Below are 27207 nucleotides of genomic sequence, written 5' to 3' on the forward strand. Positions count from 1 at the left end.
AAACAAGTTATACATTAACAGGCAGAAGCAACCACTGCTGGTTACTTCTGAAAAGTATACTAACAACAATTATAAGCGGTAATCTGCTAAAACTGATAATTATGGTAATTACTTCTAGATTACCTTACATATGTTTGAAGAAAAACAGCTTCTTTGGAGAGAGGGGGGGGGGAACAACAACACTTCCTCTTTCTATATCATTTAGCTGCTGTTGTTCTCAGAACTTCAAGCAGAGCATTTACGTAACTTCTCTGAAAACTACCGAGCGAGGTGGCACAGTGGTAGCACACTGGACTCGTATTCAGGAGGACGACGGTTCAATCCCACGTCCGGCCATCCTGATTTAGGTTTTCCGTGATTTCCCTAAATCGCTCCAGGCAAATGCTGGGATGGTTCCTTTGAAAGGGCACGGCCGACTTCCTTCCCCATCCTTCCCTAATCCGATGAGACCGATGACCTCGCTGTTTGGTCTCTTCCCCCAAACAATTCAATCCTTCCTCGTAATCTCCACTTCACTCCACTCCACTCTCTGAAAACTACCTACAACAGGTAGTTCAGAACCCCACTGATGATAGAAATATATTAAATCCAATAGCAACAAATAGACCTGAACTATTTGAGGATGTCTATGTCAAAACTAGTGTCAGTGATCATGACACAGTTGTGGCAAATCTGATTACAAACGCACAAAGCACAACTAAAACAAGCAGAAAGATAAATAAGTGTAGTTAACTAGATAAAAAAGCAGTGGAGTCATATCCCAATGAGGAACTTGAAATTTTCAGCACGGGACAGGATTATATAGAGGACCTATGGCTCAAGTTTAAAAGAATAGTTGACCCTGCACTGGATAAAATGTACCCAGTAGAACAATTCGTAATGGAAGGGACAATCCATGGTATAGAGTCACTGTAAAGAAACTTCTAAAGAAACAGATACTACTGTATGACAGGTATAAAACAAAGCATAGGTCTAAAGATAGAGAGATAATGAATGAAATGCATCTAGCTGTCAAGGGAGCAATGCGCTAAGCCTTCAATAAGTACCAGAGCAAAATGTTGTCAAAAACTCTTTCACAAAACCCAGTGTATGAGTACAGGTTGTAGACAAAGGGTTGACAATATATGGAAGTTTGGGTCTGTTTGTGAGTAGTGCTCAGATAGCCTAATGGTAAGGCGACCACACACAATAAGCAAGAAATTCTGGTTTGAGTATCGGTCCAGCACAAATTTTCGTTGCTGTCCTTTCATTATGCAGCTGCTGGTGGTCCATATTAGCAATTGCGAATACATTTCAAAGAAATTCAGGTCATATGTAAAGGCTGGCAGCAAAATTAGTGTCCAATCACTCGAGAACAAGACAGTAACTGAAATTGAGGGTAGTAAACCAAAAGCTGGAATTCTGAACCCTACTTTCAAATGTTCTTTAACAAAGGGACCCAAGAGAATTGTCTCAATTCAATCCTTTTACCACTGACAATGTGAGTGAAATATGTGTTAGTGTTGTCAAAAAACAGCTGAAATCTTCAAAATTGAACAAAGCATCATGGCCTGATGGGATTCTATACTGAATTTGCAGCTGAGTTAGGTCCTCTTTTAATTACAATCTATCTCAGATCCCTTAAAAAAAAAAACCCTTACCCATTACTTGGAGGAAAGCACGGGTTACACCCATTTATGAGAAGCGTAGTAGAAGTGATCCACAAAACTGCCCTCTAGTATGCTTGACACCGAAAGCTCTGGATCAAGGCAGTCAGTCCAAACAGCATTTGACTCAGTACCACACCTACGCATGTTATCGAAAGTACAATCACGTAGGATATCAAGTGAAATTTGTCACTGGATTGAGGATTTTTTGGTAGGGATTATGCAGAATATTATTTTGTACAGAAAGTCATTGACAGCTGTAGAAATAACTTCAGGTGTGCCCCAGGGAAGTGTGTTGAAGATACTGTTGTTCATGATGTATAATGCAGACATTATTAATAGTAACCTCACACTTCTTGCAAATGATGCAGTTATCTATAATGACATACTGTCTGAAAGAAGCTGCATAAATATTCAATCAGATCTTGATAAGATTTCAAAGTAGTGCAAAGATTGGCAACTTACTTAAAATGTTCAGAAATGTAAAATTGTCCATTGCCGACAATTAAAATGCAGAGTATCCTGTAACTCTAATATCAGTGTAGGTAAAGCAGGTGGCAGACTTTAGTTTACTGGTAGAATACTGGAGAAGTCCAATCAGTCTACAAAGGAGATTGCTTAAAGAATCACTCTTGCAAGCCATTCTAGAATATTGCTCAAGTGTGTGAAACCCATACCAAACACAGCTAACAGGAGATATTGAATGTGGAATCACATGTTTGTTTGTCCGCCCCCGGTAGCTGAGTGGTCAATTTGCTGCTCGGCCACCGAGCTGGACGGACATGTGGCGGCAGCACTAGGAGGGCTGGCGTAAACAGCGGCTGTGTGGCTGTTACAAAGGTCAGTAGAGCGCTTTGTTTACTTTGCATCTTTCAGTGATTTAAAATGACAAAATGAACAAACTTCCTGGCAGATTAAAACTGTGTGCCCAACTGGCAGAAGTAAAGCTGTGAGTACCAGGCATGAGTCGTGCTTCGGTAGCTCAGATGGTAGAGCACTTGCCCACGAAAGGCAAAGGTCCCGAGTTCGAGTCTCGGTCGGGCACATAGTTTTAATCTGCCAGAAGTTTCATATCAGCGCACACTCCGGTGCAGAGTGAAAATCTCATTCTGGAAAATGAACAAAATTAACTGTGAAAGAAGAGATACGGATAGATTCACTTTTGATTGGACCTGTAAAAGACCAAAGGCTTTTAAGATCAAAGAGTGGCTTTCAGTAATAGTTAAGATCACAGCAGACGAAATTATTGGCGTTCATCTTTCTTTTGTTTCCAATTCTGTCTTTTTGAAATTGATTTCCTCTAATTTGTGCTCCTCGATAGTTGACAAGTGTGGTAACAAAATTAAATTTAATCATGCAGACAGAACCGTTAGTGACGTTCGTGTTTCCCATGCTGGGCTAGGCATTCGAACAGTGAGAGTTTTCGAACTGCCATTCGAGGTCACTGCCGGAACAATCAATGCTGCTCTTCAGCCCTATGGTAGGGTTATATCTAATATTGCAGAAAAATGGTCGGAGCAATATATGTTTCCGGATTTGAATGGAGTTAGACAGATTAAGATTGAGCTCTTACGACATATCCCTTCTTACTTGAATATCTGTGGCCATCGCGCTCTCATAATTTATGATGGGCAGCCACGGACTTGTGCGTTATGTAACACCACAGGGCACGTCAGAAGTGAGTACAGTAGAAGGCATGTTCCTCAGTTACCAACTAACGAGGCGGCTGTCCCGGGACAAGTTGTTAGCATGCAAGTGACGTATGCTGCCACGGCAGCTAGCCGGGCCCCCTATCAACAGAATATGGCCGAGCAGGTGGGACCTTCCGATGCATACACGGAAATGGGAAGCATCGCGGAGTTGACTAACAATGAAAATCAGAATCTGGCCAGTAATGACATCACTGAGGGCGCACCACGCTTGCCTTCTGAATCGGACAACTCTTCCAACAAGCGACAAGCTTCATCGATAATACCTGATGTAGACGTGGTAGAGTACGAAACGGTAGTTAGACATGAAAGGGCCAACATTCCAGAGGGAACTATAGCGGATGGACATAAAGAGGAAGTGATGCAACAAATAACTGACAACCACACAGATGACAGGCCACCACAGACAGGTTTAGGAAATGTCAAAGGAAAAGGGGGGGGGGGGGGGGAGGGGGGGCGCAAGAAGACGAACCAATGACGCCACCCATCTCACGTGTCGTAGAAACAGCAGCAATTGCCGGCACCGAAATTAATGGAGCTCAAAAATCTTCCGCTACGAAGGCGGGACAGGTGACTTCTCCTCGACCTTCCATGGAGTCGCCAGGACGCTCACCAAAGGTGTCACTGATGATTTCACCAAAATCATCAAAAAATAAAACGAGACAAAGAGCACATCAAGCTGCAGAGAGCTTGGCCCCTTCTTTAAGAGAGGGGCTGAGGAAGGTACAGGAGACCGAAAAGAAGGATGAAGATACACAAAAGGAAGTGGTCGTCGAGTGTTCAGATCGGAACTAGAGACAAGAATGGGCTGAAACGCCACACAGAACATTTGAACCCTTGCATGACAATACGACATCAGATATGCACAATGAAACCCGACTTGGACAAGGACAGAGATACATCACCACGTCATGATTTAACTGGGAGGACGAAAAGGAGGATCAGACCAATGCAATGGGGGCGGAAGGGGCTTTTGAGGAATAATTTTCTTATTAAAAATTGTCACACTGAACTGTAAGAAGAAAGAAAAAAAGAAAAAAGAAGGAAAACCGTCAATGGAATAAAAGTAAAATAAAATAACACTACATACATCCAAACAGAAGTTATTGTACGCGGCTCCAATAACGTGTCCTCTATTTACTGTCTTGTAGCGTCTCACAGTGGAACATACATATAACGTGACCGCCCTAAAGATAAACATAATTCAGAGTCAAGCAAAGGTAGCTGCACTGAAGGACTTTCTGTATCAGTCAGATACAGATATAGCCTTCCTGCAGGAAGTTAATGTCAAAGAATTGTATGTTTCAGGGTACAAAGAGGTGTTGAATGTGGCTCCAGAAAACGCATGTGGAACAGCCACCCTTGCTAAAGAAGGGATCGAGAGGCAGAAAACACCTCCATCTACCACTTGATACAAAACACAAAAAACAGAAGAAGAAATTTTATTGCCAGCCTCAGAACGGAAGATAACAGAGTCCTGACAGAACAAAGGGATATCTTAAATGAAGCACACAGATTTTTTCAGCAATTATATTCTGGAAATGCTACTGACGACAACTCGGTACAAGAGTTTTTACAGAACTTCGGAATAGAGGCAGTTGTTACAGAGGAGTAGAACAGAGGTTTAACATTAAAAATTACGAATGACGAGGTTTTTGATATACTCAAGTCTTCACCTTGACGGAAGTCTCCTGGCCCAGACGGCCTGCCTGTGGAGTTTTATAGGACCTTTTGGCACCTAATAGGTTCCCAATTCACAGAAGTAGTTAATGACGTCTTGAGGGGAGAGGAAATTCCTGCTGCTTTCAAGGAAAGTGTAACGGTACTACCTCCAAAGGGAAGGAGTATGGACACGAAATATATTACTAAAATGAGGCTGAGCAGTCTAATGAACTCAGATTACAAGGTAGTTGCATGTGTAATTAAAGAACGAATGGGACCGATTTTAGAAAAAGTCATTGGATGCCACCAGACGTGTCTCCCTCAACGTACCATTTTTAAGACTGTATGTGAATATCGAGACATTATTTCTGTTTTCTCATTATCGTCAGCGAATGGAGGCATTACCTTCATTGATTTTGCTAAAGCGTTTGGCAGAGTCAACTATGGATATCTGTTCAGAACCTTGAAACACATAGGTTTCAATGATGGCACCATAGTGGTTTTAATGAACATCGTCACAGGCATACGAACGAAAATCTCGATCAATGGACAATATACTAATGAGTATTGATATCTAGTGGAGTTCCTCAGGGAAGTCCCCTGTCCATGTTGTTTTATGTGGTTTCTCTGGAACCCCTTTTACGGCTTTTGAACACAACCTTAGAAGGCATAACAATAGCTGGGCTGAAGACAGTTACAAATGCATATGCTGGCGATGAGGGAGTTCTAGTAAGGAGCGATGATGACTGTGCCCAGCTAACAGACAAGTTATTGCTTTATAGCAGGGTAACTGGTGCGAGAATAAATGAAATGAAAAGTTCCTTTTTAAATTTACAGGGTCTTGACAATGTGCAGCTACCATGGGCAAACAGGGTGGACCGTCACATTGCTTTGGGCATAACTTTTTACAGTTGCCCATTAAGAACAACGGCTGCTAATTGGAAACAGGTGTTAGGGAAAATCAGAGGCAGCTTAATACTGCATGAAACGAGAGACTGAAATATCAAGCAAAGAATTAAACTAATAAACTGTGCAGTTCTTTTGAAAGCTGCATATGTCACTCAGATTTTACCAACACCTCCAGACATAGCGATCTGTCGATACGTATGAAAAGGCAATATTTTTAGACTAGCAGTAGGAACGACTACATTGAGACCCAAAAACGGAGGCCTAGGGCTGACAGACCTTCAGAGGAAAAACACTGCCCTCTTCATTAAAAGAACACTAAAACTTATAGAGACGCAGCCAAACAGCATAACTGCTGCTCTATTTGACCTTCTTAAACCAGGAAGCATGCAGCTGCCAGTAGATGTTCACAACATAAATTACAACCTAAAGCATATTAAGGATTTTTATGTAGAATTAAGCTACTTGGCATGCATTTTAACAGACAAAAATAAGAGGACAAGTAAATGTATAGTAGAGAAGTTACAATCATGTGAAAACCAAAATAAAATGGAGCTGAAGTATCCCAACAAAAACTGGGAAAAATATGGACTAATGTAAATAACAAAACACTGACTACGGAAGTGCAAGTGTCATGGTACAGAGTTGTCAACAACATAATTAGCACCAATGAAAAACTGTATTCAATAGGACTACATGCAACCAATGTGTGCCAAAAATGTCACAATTTGGACTCCTTAAAGCATCGCTTCATCTGTAATGGATACAAGAATATTTGGAATGACATTGTATTGCAAGTCGCTATTCTCAAATGGACCGATGGAAGAGAAATCACAGAACACGATATACTCTTCCCAGAAGAAGTTTCCTTCCCACCACAAAAAAAAAAAAAAAAAAAAAAAAACAATGTCATCTTGTGGCTATTCGGAAATTTTGTCAATGATGTTGTCAACAACAAAGGCAATGACAATCTACAAGAATATTGAGAATATATGAAAGACGAATACTTCAAAATATACCGGAACAAAGACCATAAAAAGAAGTTCGGGAATATGATGCAAATTTTGTTTCAGAAACAAGGTATCGGTTAGTACCTAAATAATATGAAATCAACGAAACAAGACAGACTGCCAAAGTAGGGGATTGCTGTTGAGGGTGCAGTATGGTGGGGTCTTCATGTACCCCGGGGCGGATACAGTAGCCGTGAAGGCCTCAACAGAACCCCAAAAAAGCATGTTTTCCCAAAAAGTAACAGGAATCATGCCACAGCACAAGAATAGTAGGGAAAAACTATTCTAATGCATAAGACGTGTATCACTGAAGAAGTTTAATTTCCTGTCTTAATTTTTACTTTTGCTTCTCTCTCATTTTTGTTTAAATTCTAATGAAAGAATATTTTGCATTCCATTAATGCAGTCAACAGTAATATAGAGAGACTTATTTTCACGGTAATATATTTGGATTACAATTTTCTACCATTGTCTTCAAGATGCAATTCAGTTTCATAACCCATTAAAAAAAAAAGTGTGGCATTGAAGCGCGCCGAAGAAGGCGCATGAAGGAGAGCGAATGGAAGGGCTAGAAGGGGAGATGGAAGGCCCTAAAAAAAAAAAAAAAAAAAATGGTCAGCGCAACACACTGTCAATCCTAAGGGCCCTGGTTCGATTCCCGGCTGGGTCGAAGATTTTCTCAGCTCAGGGACTGGGTGTTGTGTTGTCCTAATCATCATTTCATCCCCTTCAATGCGCAAGTCACCAAAGTGGCGCCAAATCAAAAGACTTTCACCAGGCGAGCGGTCTACCCGACGGGAGGCCCTCGTCACACGCCATTATTATTATTACATGTTCGTTTGCCCTGTGGGAGAGTGTGACACAGATGCTGAAGAAACTGAGCTGGCAGATTCTTGAAGACAGACATAAACTAACCAGAGCAAGGCTGCTTGCTAAGTTTCATGCACCAGCCGTAAATGATGGCTCTAGAATATTTTACAACCCCTTACATATTGATCCCATAGGGATCATGAGGACAATATCAGATTAACTATTGCACACAAAGAGGAATTTAAACAATCATTCTTTCCATGTTCAGTATGTAAATTGAACAGGAAGAAACCTTAACAACTGATACAATGGGACATACCCTCTTCCATGCACTTCACAGTGGTTTGCACAGTATAGATGTAGATATTTTTAAATATTTGATGATGTTCAGTTTTCTGCCTTCTGTAGCAACCAGTTATAGAGTTTTGCACCAGAATAAAAACTTCATTCTTAATCCTACATAGGGAAGTAATTATTTCTCCTTCTGGTGCTGTAGTTGTGAATTGCTGAATTCATCTTAAATTCACTCTTGTTATTAACCAAAAATACCATTAGTGAGTACATGTTCTGGCACATAAATGTAAGAATCCTTGGTCCATCAAGAAGCTTCAGCATGATGTTTGGTTATCAGTTTTATATAATATACTTATTGTACACTTCTGTAGAATAAACACTTGTTTCACTTTAGCTACAATGCTCCAGAAGATTACACCACAGGACAGAACTGAGTGAAAGTGGGCACAGTATACGAGGAATCTAGTCTGCATGTCAACACAGTGACGGAGATTTTTGAGCACAAAACAGACAGAAGTGAGCTTTCTGGTTAACTTATCCACAAGCTGGTGCTCTCTGAGTTTTTTATTCATCTGTATGCTCAGGAACTTCTCACAAGGAGCCTCATACAACAATAGGCTTTATACCTGCATCAACCACATGTGAAACAGGGAAGGATATGAGTTTCACGAAATGATTACCTTGGTACTCACTGTTCCTCTCCCATCAGACAAACATTAAAAATGTCATAGGAAAGTTTTTACAGAACACTGGTAACATGTAGGGGCATATGCAGATGTATGCAAGTTAGTGAGTGTGTGGGTGTGTTTATGCACTGTATCTTGACAAAGGAGGAGTCCAAATGCTAACATGTTTTCCTTCTTTTTTGTGTGCCTATTGATGACTAAACACTTCTGCTTTTCAGTGAGTGGTCTCCTTTTATCCTAAAGTATACAGAAACAATAAAAAATTATTTAATATCACTTGCTATTACGTAAATGAAAATTACCTTAACAGGAGAACTGATTGTAACATATTGTTTTTCTTTGAAATCATGAATAATTCACAAATTAAGTCAGGCACAGTCCTCTCACCTGTTTCCAGGCATCTCCTGAGATTCAGAAGAGAATGAAAACTTAATGAAGCAACATGAGGTCTACCCCAACGATCCGCCCCTTCTTCTACATCTTCTTCATATTTGATCCAGCGGGCAGTTTCTTTCCATTCCCTGTCTTCTCCTTCTCCATACAATTCATCCAGTTGAACAAAAACCTAGAAGTATCAAATAGAGAACTTGACCAACAAAATGTTTTATTAATTTGGTGTTGCAGTCACAGTGACAATTTATAACCAAAAGCTTCCATATTCAGGCTTACATTAAATATGTTTTAACTATCCATAAATATCCTGGATAAAATGAAATATATATATATGAGAGCAGGACATTACCCATCAAAAAGAAGAGCTGTTTACCATCAGACATGCAGATGTGTGAGTGAGTGAGTGAGTGTGTGTGTGTGTGCGTGTGTGTGTGTGTGTGTGTGTGTGTGTGTGTTTTCTACACACATGTCCATTGGTCAGCATCTCTTTTAGTTTGTGTAGTGGTCTATTCTCATTGGTATTATACTACCCATTAAAGACACTATTTAAATGCTATACATATATTAAGCAGACTATAAAAAAACAATTGCACTATTTTTTTGGTCTCTTAAAGGATTATAACTCCTTTTAGTAAAGAAAGGCATTTCAGTCATACTGGAGACAGCCATTATTGTTGAAATTATTGGTTGGAAAGTTATTTATTCTCCAGCACAGTCACAACAATTCTGAAAGGAAATAAATGATTTTCAAAATGATTGTAATTCCCTCATGCATGAGCTTTAACACATAACTTCAATGTTCACATTAAATGATGGTTACATGTTAACAGTGTAAAGTACATCAATTGTTTGTTTGGGACTTCCACTTGCACTTCATCATACATCAAGACAGCTATTGTCCCACATTTGTTACTTGCATCTACCCGCCACAAGTCAAAGGTTTGCGTGTAGAAGGTACTTTTTTATAATCATATATTAAGATTGATTATAACTCCTTTTAGTAAAGAAAGGCATTTCAGTCATACTGGAGACAGCCATTATTGTTGAAATTATTGGTTGGAAAGTTATTTATTCTCCAGCACAGTCACAACAATTCTGAAAGGAAATAAATGATTTTCAAAATGATTGTAATTCCCTCATGCATGAGCTTTAACACATAACTTCAATGTTCACATTAAATGATGGTTACATGTTAACAGTGTAAAGTACATCAATTGTTTGTTTGGGACTTCCACTTGCACTTCATCATACATCAAGACAGCTATTGTCCCACATTTGTTACTTGCATCTACCCGCCACAAGTCAAAGGTTTGTGTGTAGAAGGTACTTTTTTATAATCATATATTAAGATTGAATGGCTTGCCAGTCACTGATAAAGTGTGGGATGAAAGCACGTCTTAATGTTGCTGCCTGAGCTGTTGTTTGTGTGATCTTATCTTCATAATGCCAAAAGAACTTTACTTTACTGAGAAGATTGAAGAAAGTTTTTTAAACTGCATCATGAAAACATTTTATTGAAACCTTCCAAGAAGCATGTTGAGAGATTGTAGACACCTTTCTTCAATGTCTGTCAGTTCAGATGTTTGATCATTTCTGTGGCACTGTTTTATGACTCAAATTAGCCTGCACTAATTCTGTTTGTGTATGGTCACTGCCCCCTTTCACACACTTAAGCAATATTAAATCAGAATTCCAAATGTCCCAGCAATGAGACATATCTACCATAGCTTAATTTCTCACTGATACTGTGATTTTTCTATTTTATGTGCAATCACATTGTTACTTCTAGACAACTGTGTTATATGAGTGACCTCAGTCATAAAACTTTAAATTTGTAGACAAGGGCTTCATTATTTTTTATGTTTTGTCAAATATACATTTTTCAGTTTCTTTGCAAACAAAGCTTCATGCACCAGGGTGACATCTTGGCAAAATTAGGTAACATTTGAAAAATAAATTGGCAAGATTCCTTCATAGATAATTGCATTGTCTAATAAATGTCTGAAGTTACAACTCTTGCAGTCTGCTGATTAACTGAAATATAGTGTGAACATTAATGATCTTATTGTACTTCTATAGACATACTAAAATTACTTCCATTTTTGTGAAAACATCTCCCAGTCTCAGGTTTTCACAGCACCACTGATTAATAGTATGCTTCCAGGAGCTCTGTTGAGTTTCTGTTTTCATTTTATGCACAATATTTCAATGAGAGATACAGCCACCGTCTTGAGAAGCTGTAAGTTTTGCTGTCACTTGTACATTCTAGTTGGAGTACAGGCAGTGAGTATATATAACAGCAAAACTGAGGAACATGGCTGGCTCGGTCATCAAAATATTGTGTATAAAATGAAAACAGCAACTTGGCGCAACAACTGGAAGAACATTACTAATCACTCATTCTATCTGTTAAAATGTCTGCAAAGTAGTTACAAATCTGGCTGCAGCAGTTGTTAAGTAGTTGAATCCAAGACCCTAGATGAATAAAACTAGGATTTATTCACTAAACACAGCCAACAACAATAACAACAACAGCAACCCTACTATCTCTGGTTCTAACACAAGTGTTCATTCCTCAGAACAATGCCAATGAGCACAGGAAACATAAATGTGAGGATATATCAAATAAGCACTTAACCATAATATGGATTCGTCATGACACTAACTGTATAATCTACTGTGATACACTTAGCCAGATGAGTATGAGCTCCAGCATTGCTACCAATCCACACTAGAAGGAGGTTTAAGATCTTGATGACCATCATTATCATATCATCTATGTCATATCATTGGCCATTTGCTAGTGACAGCTGAATACAAGCCTCTTCTAACCTTCCACTAACGACATACGAGTTGGAATCCAAAATTTTCAGGACTGGTGCTGCCATCTGGAAAGTAGGAGTAGTAGATCTTTGCACTGCTAGGTGGTGAGAGCTGCACATCTGAGAAGTCAGTGTGTGGAGTGGCATTCAGCTGGGAGGACATGTTGCATGTCCACAGTGATTTCTGTAATACTCTGTGTTTGGTGTGTGGTGATTTTACGACGGATCCGCAAACAGAACAGCCCGGGTGTATCAAATTCTGTGCAAATCTCGGGAAAAGTGCTACGGAGACCCTTGCAATGATTCAACAAGTGTTTGGGGGACAGAGCATGAGCCGTACACATGTGCTTGAGTGGCATGCTCAGTTCAGGGCCAGCTGTACAGAGGTCGAAGATAATGCTCACACTGGAAGGCCCATTAGCCGCACAACGCCAGACACTGTTCACAAATTGACGTCGAACCATTCAAGATCTTGTGGATGAAGTGGGTATTGGTTACGGAACATGTCAACGAATGCTGACTGGTGAATTGGGCATGCATCGTGTCGCTGCAAAATTTGTGCCAAGGATCTTGACTGCTGATCAGAAGGCACAGCATGTTGAAGTGTGCACGGACCTTCGTCAAACCACATCTGATGATCCAACCTCCTTGTCAGAGGTTATCATTGGCAACGAGAGCTGGATTTATGGTTATGACCCAGAGACAAAGCAACAAATTTCCCAGTGGAAGAGCCCAGGCTCTCCAAGACCCAAAAAAGGGAGACAGGTGAAGAGCAAAGTGAAGAGCATGATCATCGTTTTCTTTGATACCAAGGGAATTGTGCACAAAGAATTTGTCCCACCCAACCAAACAGTGAATTCTGCGTACTGCTGTGACGTTTTGTGACGGCTCTGTGAAAATGAGCAGTGACAATGGCCCGAACCTTGGTGTCAAGGGAACTGGCTCCTGCATCATGACATCACACCCTGTCACATGTCCTTGCTCACCAGGACCTTTTCGACAAAAAACAACATGGCTGTTGTACCCCACCCACCATACTTGCCAGATTTGGCACCTTGCAACTTCGCGCTATTCCCAAAACTGAAACTCAAGTTGAAAGGCCATCAGTTCAACACACTAGAGAGGATTCAATAAGCATCGCTTAAAGGACAGGACTTCCAGAAAATGTTTGACCAGTGGCAGAAGCGCTGGGACCGGCATGTACATGTGGATGGAAACTACTTCGAGGGTGATGATGAACATTAGTCCAAAGGTAAGATTTTCAACAGGTGGAAGCACCAGTTCTGAAAATTTTGGATAGCACCTCGTAAAGTATATGTATCCATGTTGTCTCAGCCTGTTTTCTAACGTCATCTTCCAGTATACCTTCTTAGTCTCTTATTATCTCTTGGAATTCAATAAAAACCACCCTTTAAGTTTTTACCATCCATTTTAATGTGATACTCTTCAGTATAGTAACTTACAGTGTATCAGTGACTTGTTTCTCAAGGACTGTTAATGCATATTTTGTTGAAATTGGGTCAAAAGTTATCTCAAAATCTATGAATCTCAGGTAAAATAGTAGCTTATATTACTTTTTATGTTCTAAAATTTCATTCAAACCTTGCAAATGGTCCAGTGTACTACATCCAGTTCTCAAGCCTGTTTCTTCCTTTGCTTTACCTAAATCCATTGGTTTTTTTTCTTTTTTTTCTGTGCTGTTCATCATATTTCAGTCAATATTTTGTGTGTTGTGAAGAGGGGCTAACAGGTCTACAATTATTTTTATGCCTTCCCTTGTCTCTAATCTTATAAAACATGCTTTTATTAGTGGTACGGAATTGTCATTCCACAAAATATCTTATCGATTTCTTTCATTTCCTCCAGAATTTGTGACTCTGTCCCCATTTATTTAATTCTCCAATGGATGAAAATAAATAGCTTTCTTTTAACTAGAGTGTACTGTTTGTCTGACCACACGTTAAATTACAACACAGAGAATGCAAAGCATTTTTTTTATATTTTTGCATGATAAGACAAATCACCAGTCTTCACTGAAGCCAGTAACGTGTTGCATAATGGATGTTGTGAAACTTGTAGAGTTAACAAATGGAAAACAATTAGAGATTAAATTACCAAAAAATAATAATACAGGATTAATAGCATTTATTTACAACACAAAAATCAACATTTGTTAAGATGTATAGAGAAGACTTAGATTTCCCAGACATTAGTTTGCAGCTCTAAAACCAAAGAAATTATATTGATCTAGGAATTTGTATGGTACTAATTGGTATAATGAAAGTGTCCACTTCAGTTGGTGTCAGTAGTGGAATCCTTCATACCTGGTCATCAACTTCAGTTGGTGACAGAAGAGGGATCGACACTACCTACAACTGACATGGATGAAAAAGATGATCTGACTACTGCAGGGTTGCAGTTTCATCAATACATGTTGGGGTGAGTACAGTCTCTTTCTTTATGTTTTTGTTTGACTGCACGTATCATAAAGTGCTGATGGGTGTTTGGCAATCCGTTTTTGCCAGAGGTTACAATATACTCACAATTTTAGTATGTGATGGGTTACCACAGACAGTGTTCTGCAAGTATACAAATAAGAATGGTAGTTTTGTAATAAGTGTTGTCATGAGCAAGAGGTATTGCTCATTGTCTATGAGTATACCAAATCTTACACACATGTAGCGATTCAGGAGGCGGAGCAATTCAGGAGGGGAAGCTGAGTGCTATCAAGAAGAATTCACTGTTTTCAATGCATAAAGTAATAGGTATGAGCAGCTCTCAGGCAGAGTAATTAAGTTACAGTAAGAAATCTTATGATAGTGTTACAGTTAAGTATGCTTTTTATAATCTGATTTTGCTTTGCTGTGTTGCTGTATTTATTAAGCATGGCTTTTATGAAGCCAGAGCTTGAGAATTGTACAAAATTTTCATTGGTCTGTGCCACTTGGAATGGTAATGGTGCCGAGCAAGGAATATGGCTAGTATGTCAGTATGTAAAATAGTGAGAAGTGTTGGGATAATGGTATGCATAAGTGTATTTGTCATCTGTGTGTTGATGATTGATAGGGAGTAATCATGTCATGGTTAGTACCACAGGGAGCAGGCTTTCCAATACTGCAAGGGGCTACCATAGGAGGTTTTAAAAACTGTAGCAGCCAAAATAAAAGAGATGCAAGTGTACAATTCAAAGTTGTATATGAGACTGGAAGCGTTTTGGGTTACAAAAAAGGAAGCAGCTTTTCTCCAGAGTATGCAGAGGAGGTGCAGAGAGGACCTGATGACTGGTGGATTAAAAACAGACCTCAGAGTGTGAGAACAGGGAGATTTTGGAGAGGATAGAGAGGAAGCAGACAGAAGGGAGGAGAAGAAAAATGAAAGGGAGAGGAACATCCTCGTGACTAGTTTATCTGTTCCTGTCAAACATCCAACTACCATTAATTTAGTTAAGGCTGTCAATCCTGTGAATAGTAGGATGAAATTTGACAACTGGGAGGACGATCTAATTATTGGGAAAATGAAAACATTTAGTGAAGAGGATGATGATGATGTTGTGCGGAGTTGGTTCAATGTGCAGAGCAGTAACAGTGTGGACATTAAGGAGAATAATGTAGAAGTATCAGCTGTGATATCACATGGAACTGTGGAGTCTGAAGTAGCTGCAGTGCTAGACAAGAGTGAGAGTGGGCTATACGAAAGTGAGTAAGTCTGTGTGTTGTAACATGGGCAATTTTGGGTGTTGTTCAGACCACTGAGCCTGTTCCAAATACATAGGGAGTACACATGCCGCTGACATTTGGGTCATGCAAGTGGAACTGACAATGATGATGTTATTGTAGATACTACAGGAAATGCACAAGAAGCTGTTGATATTGATAAGTGTGTTGCAGATGTCATGGAAGAAGCTGTACTGGTGCACATATTTCCTCAGAAGCAGGATGAGTGTAGGAAAAGTGAGATGCAGCTTGTTTATAACATCAGCGATCATGTCAACAATGCAAAATCTGTTGCATATATGCTAGAAGTTTGCAATGTAACAGTAGTACGAGTATTAGGTCGCAGCCTTGCAGAGCCAGCTGCTGATTGACACAGTGATCTGTATATAAGAGAAATCAGAACTCGAACAGAAAAGGTTTAGGTGTTCGTTTTTCCTGCGCGCTGTTCGGGATTAGAATGGTAGAGAGATGGTATGATTGTGGTTCGATGAACCCTCTGCCAGGCACTTAAATGTGAATTGTAGAGTAGTCATGTAGATGTAGATGTAGATATAGCGCAGCTGCAGTTTGAGCTTTGCAACAGGCATAAAGTTAAGTGAAGGATATAAGGTGAACCTGAGAATAAACTTTATGTCCTAACATTATGACAAAATTAATCTTCGGCTATGCATGGTGGAACTTATTCCAGCCAGAGGAAATGTCATCAGTTGACTGCTGTCAGAATGTTCGCCCATCTTAAGGGGTAAGCTGGTTAAACTGCAAACAAACTCTATATGGCTTAATTTGTATGATAAAGTGTTGCTAGGAACCAGGAAGTTGCTTTGGAACAGCAGGAGTATCAGAAAGCTGAGCATTTGGGGGAGAATATTGTTGTCGTATTGTGAGTGGCCGAACAAAATGCGATTCGTGTGTGAGGATAGGTTGGGAATATGTTTTCCAGGAAAGCATAAGGGGAACTGTTGTCACATATATTAAGTTCTGAATGAAGTTCCCAAACAATGGGTTAAAAAAAAAAAAAAAAAAAAAAAAAAAAAAAAAACCACCAGACAGACAAGAAAAATGCCAACTACATGAGTTTAATGGAGCCAGATCATGTGATATTAAAGAAGGTTTCTTAAGAATAATTTATTAAGGGAGTTTTGGACATTATTTTAGTTGTAAGTGGAAATTGAGAAGTAAAAGATAAATGTTGTATGTACAATAATGTGATGTGTGTGGTAGTAAGAAATGTATTTCCTAGCATTTAAGAAGTATATGGCAGTTGAGCAGGTCATGAGGGCCTTGAAAGTGAGATGAGACATTCAGTCGTACACAAAGAATTGTCACAATGACACGGCTAGTGGGAGGTTAGTTGCTGTACATTGCATTGTACATTCACATGAGAACTAATGGGCTGTTAATTATAGTAACACAGATCAAATCTTGCAGTGATAAGTAAGGAAGTAGTGAGCTACCCGCTGTAGGGTGAATTTGCAGCCACTGAACATTGTGACTCAAACTGCCCAGCTCTTTCAGAACATAATTTGAGTAAATATTATACAGTGTTGTCCATGCAGGTTGAGTTCTGTTGCAGAACAGTCCAGGGTAGAAACCCAGAGAGGAGGGTTGTAGTGTACTGCTGCCACTATTTTCTGGCAATTTTGTGTGCAGCACTGCAGAAGCTACATGCAGCCAGTGGGCACAAGATGTCAGCATAACAATTACAGCAACAGAGCTGTTTTTACTCTGTGACACAGATCAGACCTGGCAATGCGAACCAACCAGTTCAGTGGCAAGTCAAGGGTATTACAGAAAGAGGCAAGTAGTTTCCTCATTGACAGACTGCAGGAATGTTGTTAGGAAAATGACTAGAAGTGGTGCCTCGACACAGCAGATGAGACACATCCTGTATAAGTAGCTGTGACTTTTTAGCAGAGATATTCATAGCTTGGCAGATTGACTATGATGAGGGGGCTATACTGGGCACCAGTACACCATGGCAGTCACCCAAAAGCATATACTGGTGCCAAGTCTGCCTTCTGGGACTTGGTGCCCCTTCACTGGTGGGCTACTACAGACTTACTCAGCAGCAGCTTGACTCCTGCCTGCGGGGCAGTGAGTTGTGACCAGGATGGCACAGCTGCCTCCATCCTATGTGGATGCAGACACCATGGCACCTCATGCCACTACTCATGGGGACGTGACTGGAAGCTGGCATCCTCTGCAAGTGATCCAGCCATCTCCTGCACTGCTGACAGTGCATGAAAAGTATGGCATGTGTATCTGGGTTGCATGCTCCTAGCCAGCCACTCGTCAGCATTCCAAGGCACATACGTCAGTGCCTGCCAGCTGGATGCCAGCCAACATTGCATCCACCTCACCACATGGTACAAGGGGTATGACAGCATCTCAGTGCAGCTTCATGGTTTGGGATAAAGTGACTGACTTGTTCATACTGTTTTAATGAGCTGCCAATGGCCCACTTCCTAGGCACAAGCCTACACTGCCACCCAGTCCTGCATAGAACTGGCTCACCAACTCCATGTCAGCTTCAAGTATAATATGTCATTTTTTTGGCAAAGTTTTCTATGATAATGTTAAGTAACACCATACAACATTATTGGCTGGAAAACAACAATCACTAGGTTTAACTTCTCATATGGAATTTCCAGTTGTCTTCTAGTAATTACACCATGCCTTTGCGAATTGTACAGATGTTCTTTTTTTAAGTGCAACTGTTTAGTCTAGCTAGTAAACTTATGTTTGTATCATTGATAAAAATAAGGGAGAAGGTTTTTTGTGGAGTTCGATGCTGGTACATAGGCTATCCCCCTTGAGTAACAAAGACAGTGAGTTTAATACCCCCATCCAATGGACATATCAAGACCAAAGCCATCTCATGCTCTCACTCAATAAGCCTTGGAATTTAAGCAATGAGACTGCTTCGCAATTTTAGTGATCATTCAGTGTGTATTTACATCACTTTTCTCCAGTGCCAACTAGAATCCCACATCAAGGTGTAGCATCAGCAATTGAAGCTGCAGAGACAGTAGTTTAAGTGTAATTGATTAATATAGACACTGATGTCAACTGTGGAGGAAAGCAATTTCTAGACTGGGATGGCTATTTTTTAATTCTTTGTCAATTATATACTGTGTTGTTAAGAGCATGATGATTGCAGCAAAAAGTTGTAACTTGTCACACATAATTAATTAACAACTTTCTCAACATAGAGCTCATAGGCTTTTTAAATTTTATTTTTATATTAACTGTGACAGAGAGACTGTTGCTCTCTTGATATGATTGTGTGCTACTAAAGAGGAAAGTACATTAGTGTATTTTTGAGAGGTACTAAGAGCACCATATTTAGGCTCATTAATACAATACACCAACCTACAAATAGAAAATTTAAGTTTCTTGTAGGGAAAAATATGTCATCACTACTAATGTTAATGTTGATGACATTGTAAATGAAACTCATAACAGGAAAATTATCTTCAATCAGTTACTGTGTAGATCACTATTCCTCAAGACTATAAGCAGCTGCGTCATTCAAATGGAGAAGGAAACTACAATGCTTCAAAAAACGGTAACTTTTAAACTATGTCAAGCATAATTAGAGATAACAATCACCTCATGAGGGCTGTGGTCAAACATTTTCTTGTATGCTTGCAGAGGAAGTACACTCTGTAATTGTTCTGAACCATCTTTCCTGCCAATATGAACAAGACCTGATGAAGGAGTCTTCTGAAGCTTGTACCGCCGCAACCCTCTTGCATCGTCAAAACGATGACCTAAACATAGCATAAATCATTCTGTAATGAGCAATGCACTTAATATTAATCTATCTCTGTCTCTTTCCTTAAACAAACTACATGGCAGAGTATAATATTACCAATTAATACTTACTGGCTAAATCATCTATGTCTTGCTCCTGCAAATTAATAGCTTCCTCTGGTTGTATACTGACTCTCCTTCCCTCTACTCCACTAAATTCTGCACCAGATCGTAAACGAGATTGTGGGTCTTCTTGCAAGCTATGCTTTCGAGACCGATGATGATGGTAATGATGCCGACTAAAATAGGGAAAGAGTGCAAAAAGGTGAATTAGGAAATACTAGGCACATAAGTTTCCAACAATGCATTGCTACATAATGAAAAATTAGAACTATATAATACAAAGTATGTTACATCATTCTTCTTATTGTGTAATTTAAAACATTCATATAGATTTGTAAGGAATAAAATAAAAAATGAACAAAATACAGTTCATGGGAAACAAATAATAGGTCTAACGAGTAAACTTCACCTGTGTCGCCGTTTTGGTTTCTTATCCACTTCCTTTGAAGGCTCCTCTGGCTGCAATAATTCTTTTGTTTGCTGGTCAGCATCTTCTAAGGAACCTTCTTCTGGTTTCTCAGCTATTTCTCCTACGAAATTTTGCATAAGTGAATAGCATTATTTGGAAGTGGCATCAGTTTCTCAAATTTATTACTTTAGTATGCAGTCTGACAAACACACGACACTAAAAAAAGCAATGGATATTCCTGGATGGAATAACAAGTAAAATATAAGAAAGGCACAACTAACCTATAGCTCACTGATGTGCAGTACATGAGCACATGCAACAGAAAACAGTAATCACACTAGCTATCAAGCTTCTCTAGCATAAGGACACACATTCACACATAAACACACAGACACACAAATGAAACGCACACACCAACAGTTGCAGCAAAACTGGCTGTTGATTATCAATTACTGAGAGCAGTTGCCTGGTTAGATGAAGGTGGGGATTGGGGAAGAGATGGATGCACAAGGTGGTGAGGGTGTAGGGGAGCATGCACAAGATGAGGGTGTTGTGGGATAATGTGAAACAATTTTTTGACAGATGCCTAGGTGGTTGCACAACAAGACAAAAGGAGTTCACAGAGTAGAGCATATACGGGGTAGAGAAAGGGAGAGGAGAGGGGAAAAGGAGGGGAGGGAAGGAGAAAGGGTGTAAATGAAGAGGGTAGAGAGAAAGGGAGAGTGGTGGGAAACAGATCAGGTGAGACATTGTGAAACATTCATTCATTCATTGTGAAACGGCTTAGCACAGGTTTAGGCCAGGAGAATTGCAAGATCACAAGATATGCTGGGGAACCAATTCTCACTTGGGTAATTTAGAGAAACTAGTACTGGAAGGGAGTATGTGAAAGGTTTGCGTAGTGAAGCAGCTGTCGAAACATGTTCAACAACTGGATGGTAAAGTCTGTGGTTTGTCACAGCTGGCAATGGCCATTCATATATAAACAACATATCTGCTTTCACACATAGGCCTGTTTTGGAGCAGGAGAATGTCTGTGACTGGACTGCATTAGGAGGTGGTGTGTGAGTGTATGGGTCAGGTCTTCCATCTGGGTCAATCACCAAGGAAAGACCTATGGTGTGTAGGAGACATTGGAGTAGGGATGAACAATAAATAATATTCTGTAGATTGGGTGGATGGTGGAATACTGTTTTCATTGATGTGGGTAGGAGTTTTGAGTTGGATATCCCTCATTTCAGAGCATGGCAAGAGACAGTCACACACCTAGTGAAGGATTGTGGTTGAGCATTTCAAGGCCAGCATGACACTGGGTGATCAGAGGAGAGCTGATCTGTGGCTGGTTAACATGTTTATTGGTGTCAGAGAAGGAGAGGCTCAGGAGATCTGTTTATGGATGAGCTGAATAAGATACTGTCTGTCAATAAAGACTCTGGTAAGGTTATAGGTACATTTCAGCAACTCTGCTTTCCACTGTAGATATGGTGTCCACAGCTGGTGAAGCTGTATGGAAGAGAATTTTTGACATGGATGGGTGACAGCCATCAAAATGGATATATCATTGGTGGTTGGTGCACTTGATATTAACACATGTGTTTATGGATCCATCTGAGAGGTGAAGATTGACTTCTAGGAAGGTGGCTCATTGAGTTGAGAAGGACCAGATGAAATGGATTTGGGAGTAGGTGGTGAGGTTATGGAGGAAAGAGCAGATATTTTCCCTGCAATGAGTCCATGTTATGAAAATGTTATCAATGAATCTGAAGGGTTTTTAAATATTGAATAGATAGGAAGCATTCCTCCAGAAGGCCCATCAATAAGTTGACATAGGATGTTGCCATGTGAGTACCCATGGAAGTACCACAGATTTGTTTACAGATTTGCCTTTGAAAGTGAAATAATTGTGCGTCAGGGTGCAGTTGGCTAGGACGATTAGGAAAGAGGTGGTGTGTTTGATATCAGGAGGGCATTTGGAAAGATAATGATCCATAGCCACAAGGAATGTTGATGTACCAGATGTCACATCCACAATGACCAACGAGGGGTCTGGCTGTAACAGGACAGGAACTGTGAATGATGGTAAGGATGTGAGTAATGTTTTGAATTTACAGTGGTTTGGAGGTGCTCATCAAGAAAGGCAGTGGTTCGATATTACAGTGAAATCCTGACCTTTTGTAGCTGCTTGCAGGGGTTGACAAATATCAACAGAGACAGTTGGAAATGTGTGGCCCAACCGGGATTTGAACCCGGGATCTCCTGTCTACCATGGGGGATCAGTACCATTTCTTATTAATTTATTTGGTATATATAATTAAAATTAGTTGAAGAGTTTTTGTATTTGGGCCAGATGAAAACAATAACTAAGTTGACAGGAAAAGAAATAAGCAGAAGAGTAAAAATTGTATGTAATGCCTTTGATAAACTTAACTTATGATGTGACTGAAACAGAAAATCTGCACCCGATGCATGTTACCACTTTTGGGGGCATGGACTATCAAAATGTAGAAACTTTTCAAAAACTGGTAGATATTCAGTGGGAAACAAAAAACCATCTACTATGAATTAATAGGAACAGCAGGGAAACAGTTTCTATTGGAGGATACAATTATAAATGTAACAAAAATAAAATGAAGAGGGGCAGGATATGTAATGTTGTGAACTCTGGTAGAGGGATCAAGAAAATTCTTTACTGAATTCTAAGAGATAAGAAAATACCACCAAGTTAACATACCAGAATGCATGTATATGTGATTAGAAATCACACATGAGTAACATGGGTACATATAGCTCTGCGCTGTAATTTATAAATAAGTCTATAGGAGACCTATAACCAACAGTGGGATATATCCTCTTAGAACTGTCATTATCTAATTTCTTTTACATTAACAACAATGTTACAAAAAGGACAGATAGCTACACACTATACAGAAGAGACACGAGTCACGGACAGGCACAATCAAAAGACTGCTACACATTTTAGTTTTTGGTCAAAAGGCCTTCTTTTAAAGTAGAAAACAGACACATTCACACAAGCACAACTCACATACACATGACCAATGTCTCTGGTCCCTGTGGCCAGAATGAGTTGTAACTGTGACTGATGGGAGTAGCTATCTTGTGGTGGAGGTAAGGAGGCGGCTTGTGCTGAGGAGGGGGGAAATAGGGTGGGGTGGGGGATGGCGTAGTGGTGTGTATGGGAGCGTGCAAGGCCATTCTGGGGATGGGACAGGGCTGCTATGTGCAGTCAAAACGTTTTGGTGGGCTGCTAGGTTTAGTCGGGAGGCTCCTCGATAAAAAATTATTTTATTAACATTTTCTGACTAATCAAAATTACAAACTTTCCCTGCCTAAACATTTAACACACACCTATTCTAAACTTATGCCATTTATTGAGTGTCTACATTTTGATAAGGAAAGGAGAAAGGTGGAAGGAGTATATAGAGGGTCTATACAAGGGCGATGTACTTGAGGACAATATTATGGAAATGGAAGAGGATGTAGATGAAGATGAAATGGGAGATACGATACTGCGTGAAGAGTTTGACAGAGCACTGAAAGACCTGAGTCGAAACAAGGCCCCCGGAGTAGACAATATTCCATTGGAACTTCTGACGGCCGTGGGAGAGCCAGTCCTGACAAAACTCTACCATCTTGTGAGCAAGATGTATGAAACAGGCGAAATACCCTCAGACTTCAAGAAGAATATAATAATTCCAATCCCAAAGAAAGCAGGTGTTGACAGATGTGAAAATTACCGAACTATCAGCTTAATAAGTCACAGCTGCAAAATACTAACACGAATTCTTTACAGACGAATGGAAAAACTAGTAGAAGCCAACCTCGGGGAAGATCAGTTTGGATTCCGTAGAAACACTGGAACACGTGAGGCAATACTGACCTTACGACTTATCTTAGAAGAAAGATTAAGGAAAGGCAAACCTACGTTTCTAGCATTTGTAGACTTAGAGAAAGCTTTTGACAATGTTGACTGGAATACTCTCTTTCAAATTCTAAAGGTGGCAGGGGTAAAATACAGGGAGCGAAAGGCTATTTACAATTTGTACAGAAACCAGATGGCAGTTATAAGAGTCGAGGGACATGAAAGGGAAGCAGTGGTTGGGAAGGGAGTAAGACAGGGTTGTAGCCTCTCCCCGATGTTGTTCAATCTGTATATTGAGCAAGCAGTAAAGGAAACAAAAGAAAAATTCGGAGTAGGTATTAAAATTCATGGAGAAGAAATAAAAACTTTGAGGTTCGCCGATGACATTGTAATTCTGTCAGAGACAGCAAAGGACTTGGAAGAGCAGTTGAATGGAATGGACAGTGTCTTGAAAGGAGGATATAAGATGAACATCAACAAAAGCAAAACAAGGATAATGGAATGTAGTCTAATTAAGTCGGGTGATGCTGAGGGAATTAGATTAGGAAATGAGACACTTAAAGTAGTAAAGGAGTTTTGCTATTTGGGGAGCAAAATAACTGATGATGGTCGAAGTAGAGAGGATATAAAATGTAGGCTGGCAATGGCAAGGAAAGCGTTTCTGAAGAAGAGAAATTTGTTAACATCCAGTATTGATTTAAGTGTCAGGAAGTCATTTCTGAAAGTATTCGTATGGAGTGTAGCCATGTATGGAAGTGAAACATGGACGATAAATAGTTTGGACAAGAAGAGAATAGAAGCTTTCGAAATGTGGTGCTACAGAAGAATGCTGAAGATTAGATGGGTAGATCACATAACTAATGAGGAAGTATTGAATAGGATTGGGGAGAAGAGAAGTTTGTGGCACAACTTGACCAGAAGAAGGGATCGGTTGGTAGGACATGTTCTGAGGCATCAAGGGATCACCAATTTAGTATTAGAGGGCAGCGTGGAGGGTAAAAATCGTAGAGGGAGACCAAGAGATGAATACACTAAGCAGATTCAGAAGGATGTAGGTTGCAGTAGGTACTGGGAGATGAAAAAGCTTGCACAGGATAGAGTAGCATGGAGAGCTGCATCAAACCAGTCTCAGGACTGAAGACCACAACAACAACAACAAGGAGAAATAAAATAAACAAAAATAAACTGTTTACATTCATTTTCATCTTCATTGCCTTTTTTGTTTACTTAGACTGTCATCTGTGGTATCATTTTTTCATCATCATCATCATCATCATCATCCTGACAGAACAGCTATGAGACTTATATTTTCATTGTCACACATATTTGGCTGTTTCATATGAATATGTTGCAAATTCTGAGGTTGTGATTCCGATGGGATCTGAAAACACAGCTGTCCCTTTTCCTGAAGATATAGCAAATTTCACTTCTATACTCATATGATAATGTTACAATGTCTCTTGCTTCAAAACATATCTGGCCACTGCTGCTCATGGGTTGTGTAGAACCAGCAGCTAACGTACCCCCAACTGTTCCCGTTATACCTCACAACGATCAACAACAACACTGCTGCACGAAACACGTAAATACGCCACTGGTCCCGACTACGTTTTTCACATACCTTGCAGAAATGTATGCTATTGTAGAATATTTGTCCAATTTTAAGGTTAATACAATTCCAAATGCAAATGGATTCAGGCAAACTGCAATTTAAACATGGCATATTTTCATAAAAAGCCAAAGTATGCAGTATATATTCCCATGGTTGACAACACAATGTAATTTCTGCTCACTCACAGCCAAGCTTGTTTCATTGTGCCCCACCCAATGTTCCATAGTGCTATTCTTGAGCACCAGTGAAACGTGGATGGCAATATCTTACAGGGTGCAGGTCATATGTAACAACAGCAACTAATACCTAAATAAAAGGTCGCAATCATGATTCAGTCCAATTCTCGAGCCCGTGATGTAGTTACATCTATTAATACTATATCCAAAATGGGTCTTTCTGTTGTAATTTATTCTTGCAATAACAACTGCGATCAGTTTAATGTGATTTATTTCATTCTTTAGACATTTAATTCTGGATTAATTTTCTTTCTCGTTTCATCTGAATGTCATTAGTTTTCACCAAAGCTGATTAAAAGCCAGTAAAGTTTTTCTGCAGTGTTCTAATACATGAACAGTGACCAAATTTCTCATTTGCAACCAAAGTGGCAAATCATTAAGTTTCTCATAAAAAAATAAAATATTGACTTGGGAACAGAATCAAGTAATGGTTTTTGAAGAAGAAGATTTCTGCCTTTGAATGTTATCTTTACCTAAAACGTAGCATAAATGTATGTAAACAGAACACATATGTATGAGAACTTTTATTAAAAACCTATTCAAATACAACAACAATTTGTAAGTTGATAGAATTTAATGTTATTTATTTCCTCTGAAGTTTCATAAAATTGTCAATTTTAAAGTATATAGTTTCTCACATATCCCTTGTCCTAGTGCGGTGAGTCAAATGTCATGTGATTGGTGGTGCAAGATCAATACTGAATCAAGTGCTTGGGTGTACTAGGAAATTTTGAGCTTATTTGAGATATGCATTGACTGTCTTGGGCCTATTTGAACACATGCATTGATTGCTTTACCGTACCACTTGGGATAGCTAAAAAAAAAAAAAAAAAAATGTGAAACATCAAAAGCCAAAGATCATCTGTAAGTGAAAGACGATTCCTATATTAATCTATTTAACAATAAAACCACATTGACTTAACCAGCAATTGCATAATCTGCAAATATAAAATGACCCCTTACGTTTCAAATGATGCATCTGGGAAACAAATCTCATCTTATAATCGGGTAAATATGGCATTGCAGGGAGAGTTCCCACCTGTGCAGTTCAAAAAAGGTAGACAGGATACAGATGACTCAGGCTGTGAAGCAGTTATTTAAGTGAAGCACACTGTGTTGTACAGTATGTACGGCAACTGGATGGTCCAGCTGTCTTTTTGTCGCAGTTTGTTGGTGAACATTCATGTGGACAGAAAACTTGTAACTTACAAAGCCCACGTAGTAGTAGTAGTAGCTGTGTCACTTCAGTGGTTAAAGTATAGTTTGTAGATCACATGATTGCTTTCACAGGCAACCCTGCCTTGGATGGGACGGGAGATGCCTGTGGCTGGACTGCAGTAGATGGTGGTGAGATGATGTGTGGGAAGCATCTTGCATCTAGTTCTATTGCAGGGATGTGAGCCATGAGTCAAGGGGTTGGGAGGAGGAGTGGAGTAAGGATGGATATTCATAGTGTGTGTGTGTTTGATGGGTAGTGGAATACCACTGTTGGTGTGTGGGAAAGGTAGTGGGTAGGGCATTTCTCATTTCAGGGCATAAT

General features: G+C 39.7%; 1 protein-coding gene across 2 annotated transcripts in view; it reads right to left on the reverse strand.

Annotated features, from left to right (window-relative positions):
* Positions 1 to 27207, reverse strand: part of LOC124612475 (band 3 anion transport protein) — an 860143-nt gene that overhangs the window by 154272 nt on the left and 678664 nt on the right. For both annotated transcript variants that reach the window (XM_047140708.1, XM_047140709.1), the window contains 4 exons: positions 19940 to 20060; positions 19540 to 19706; positions 19264 to 19424; positions 9111 to 9288 (listed from right to left, as the gene is read on the reverse strand). In XM_047140708.1, the coding sequence (XP_046996664.1) occupies positions 9111 to 9288; positions 19264 to 19424; positions 19540 to 19706; positions 19940 to 20060 (627 nt within the window). The remainder of the gene's footprint in view (positions 1 to 9110; positions 9289 to 19263; positions 19425 to 19539; positions 19707 to 19939; positions 20061 to 27207) is intronic.

The sequence above is a fragment of the Schistocerca americana genome, chromosome 4, assembly GCF_021461395.2.
Source record: "Schistocerca americana isolate TAMUIC-IGC-003095 chromosome 4, iqSchAmer2.1, whole genome shotgun sequence".
Classification (NCBI taxonomy): Eukaryota; Metazoa; Arthropoda; class Insecta; order Orthoptera; family Acrididae; genus Schistocerca; species Schistocerca americana.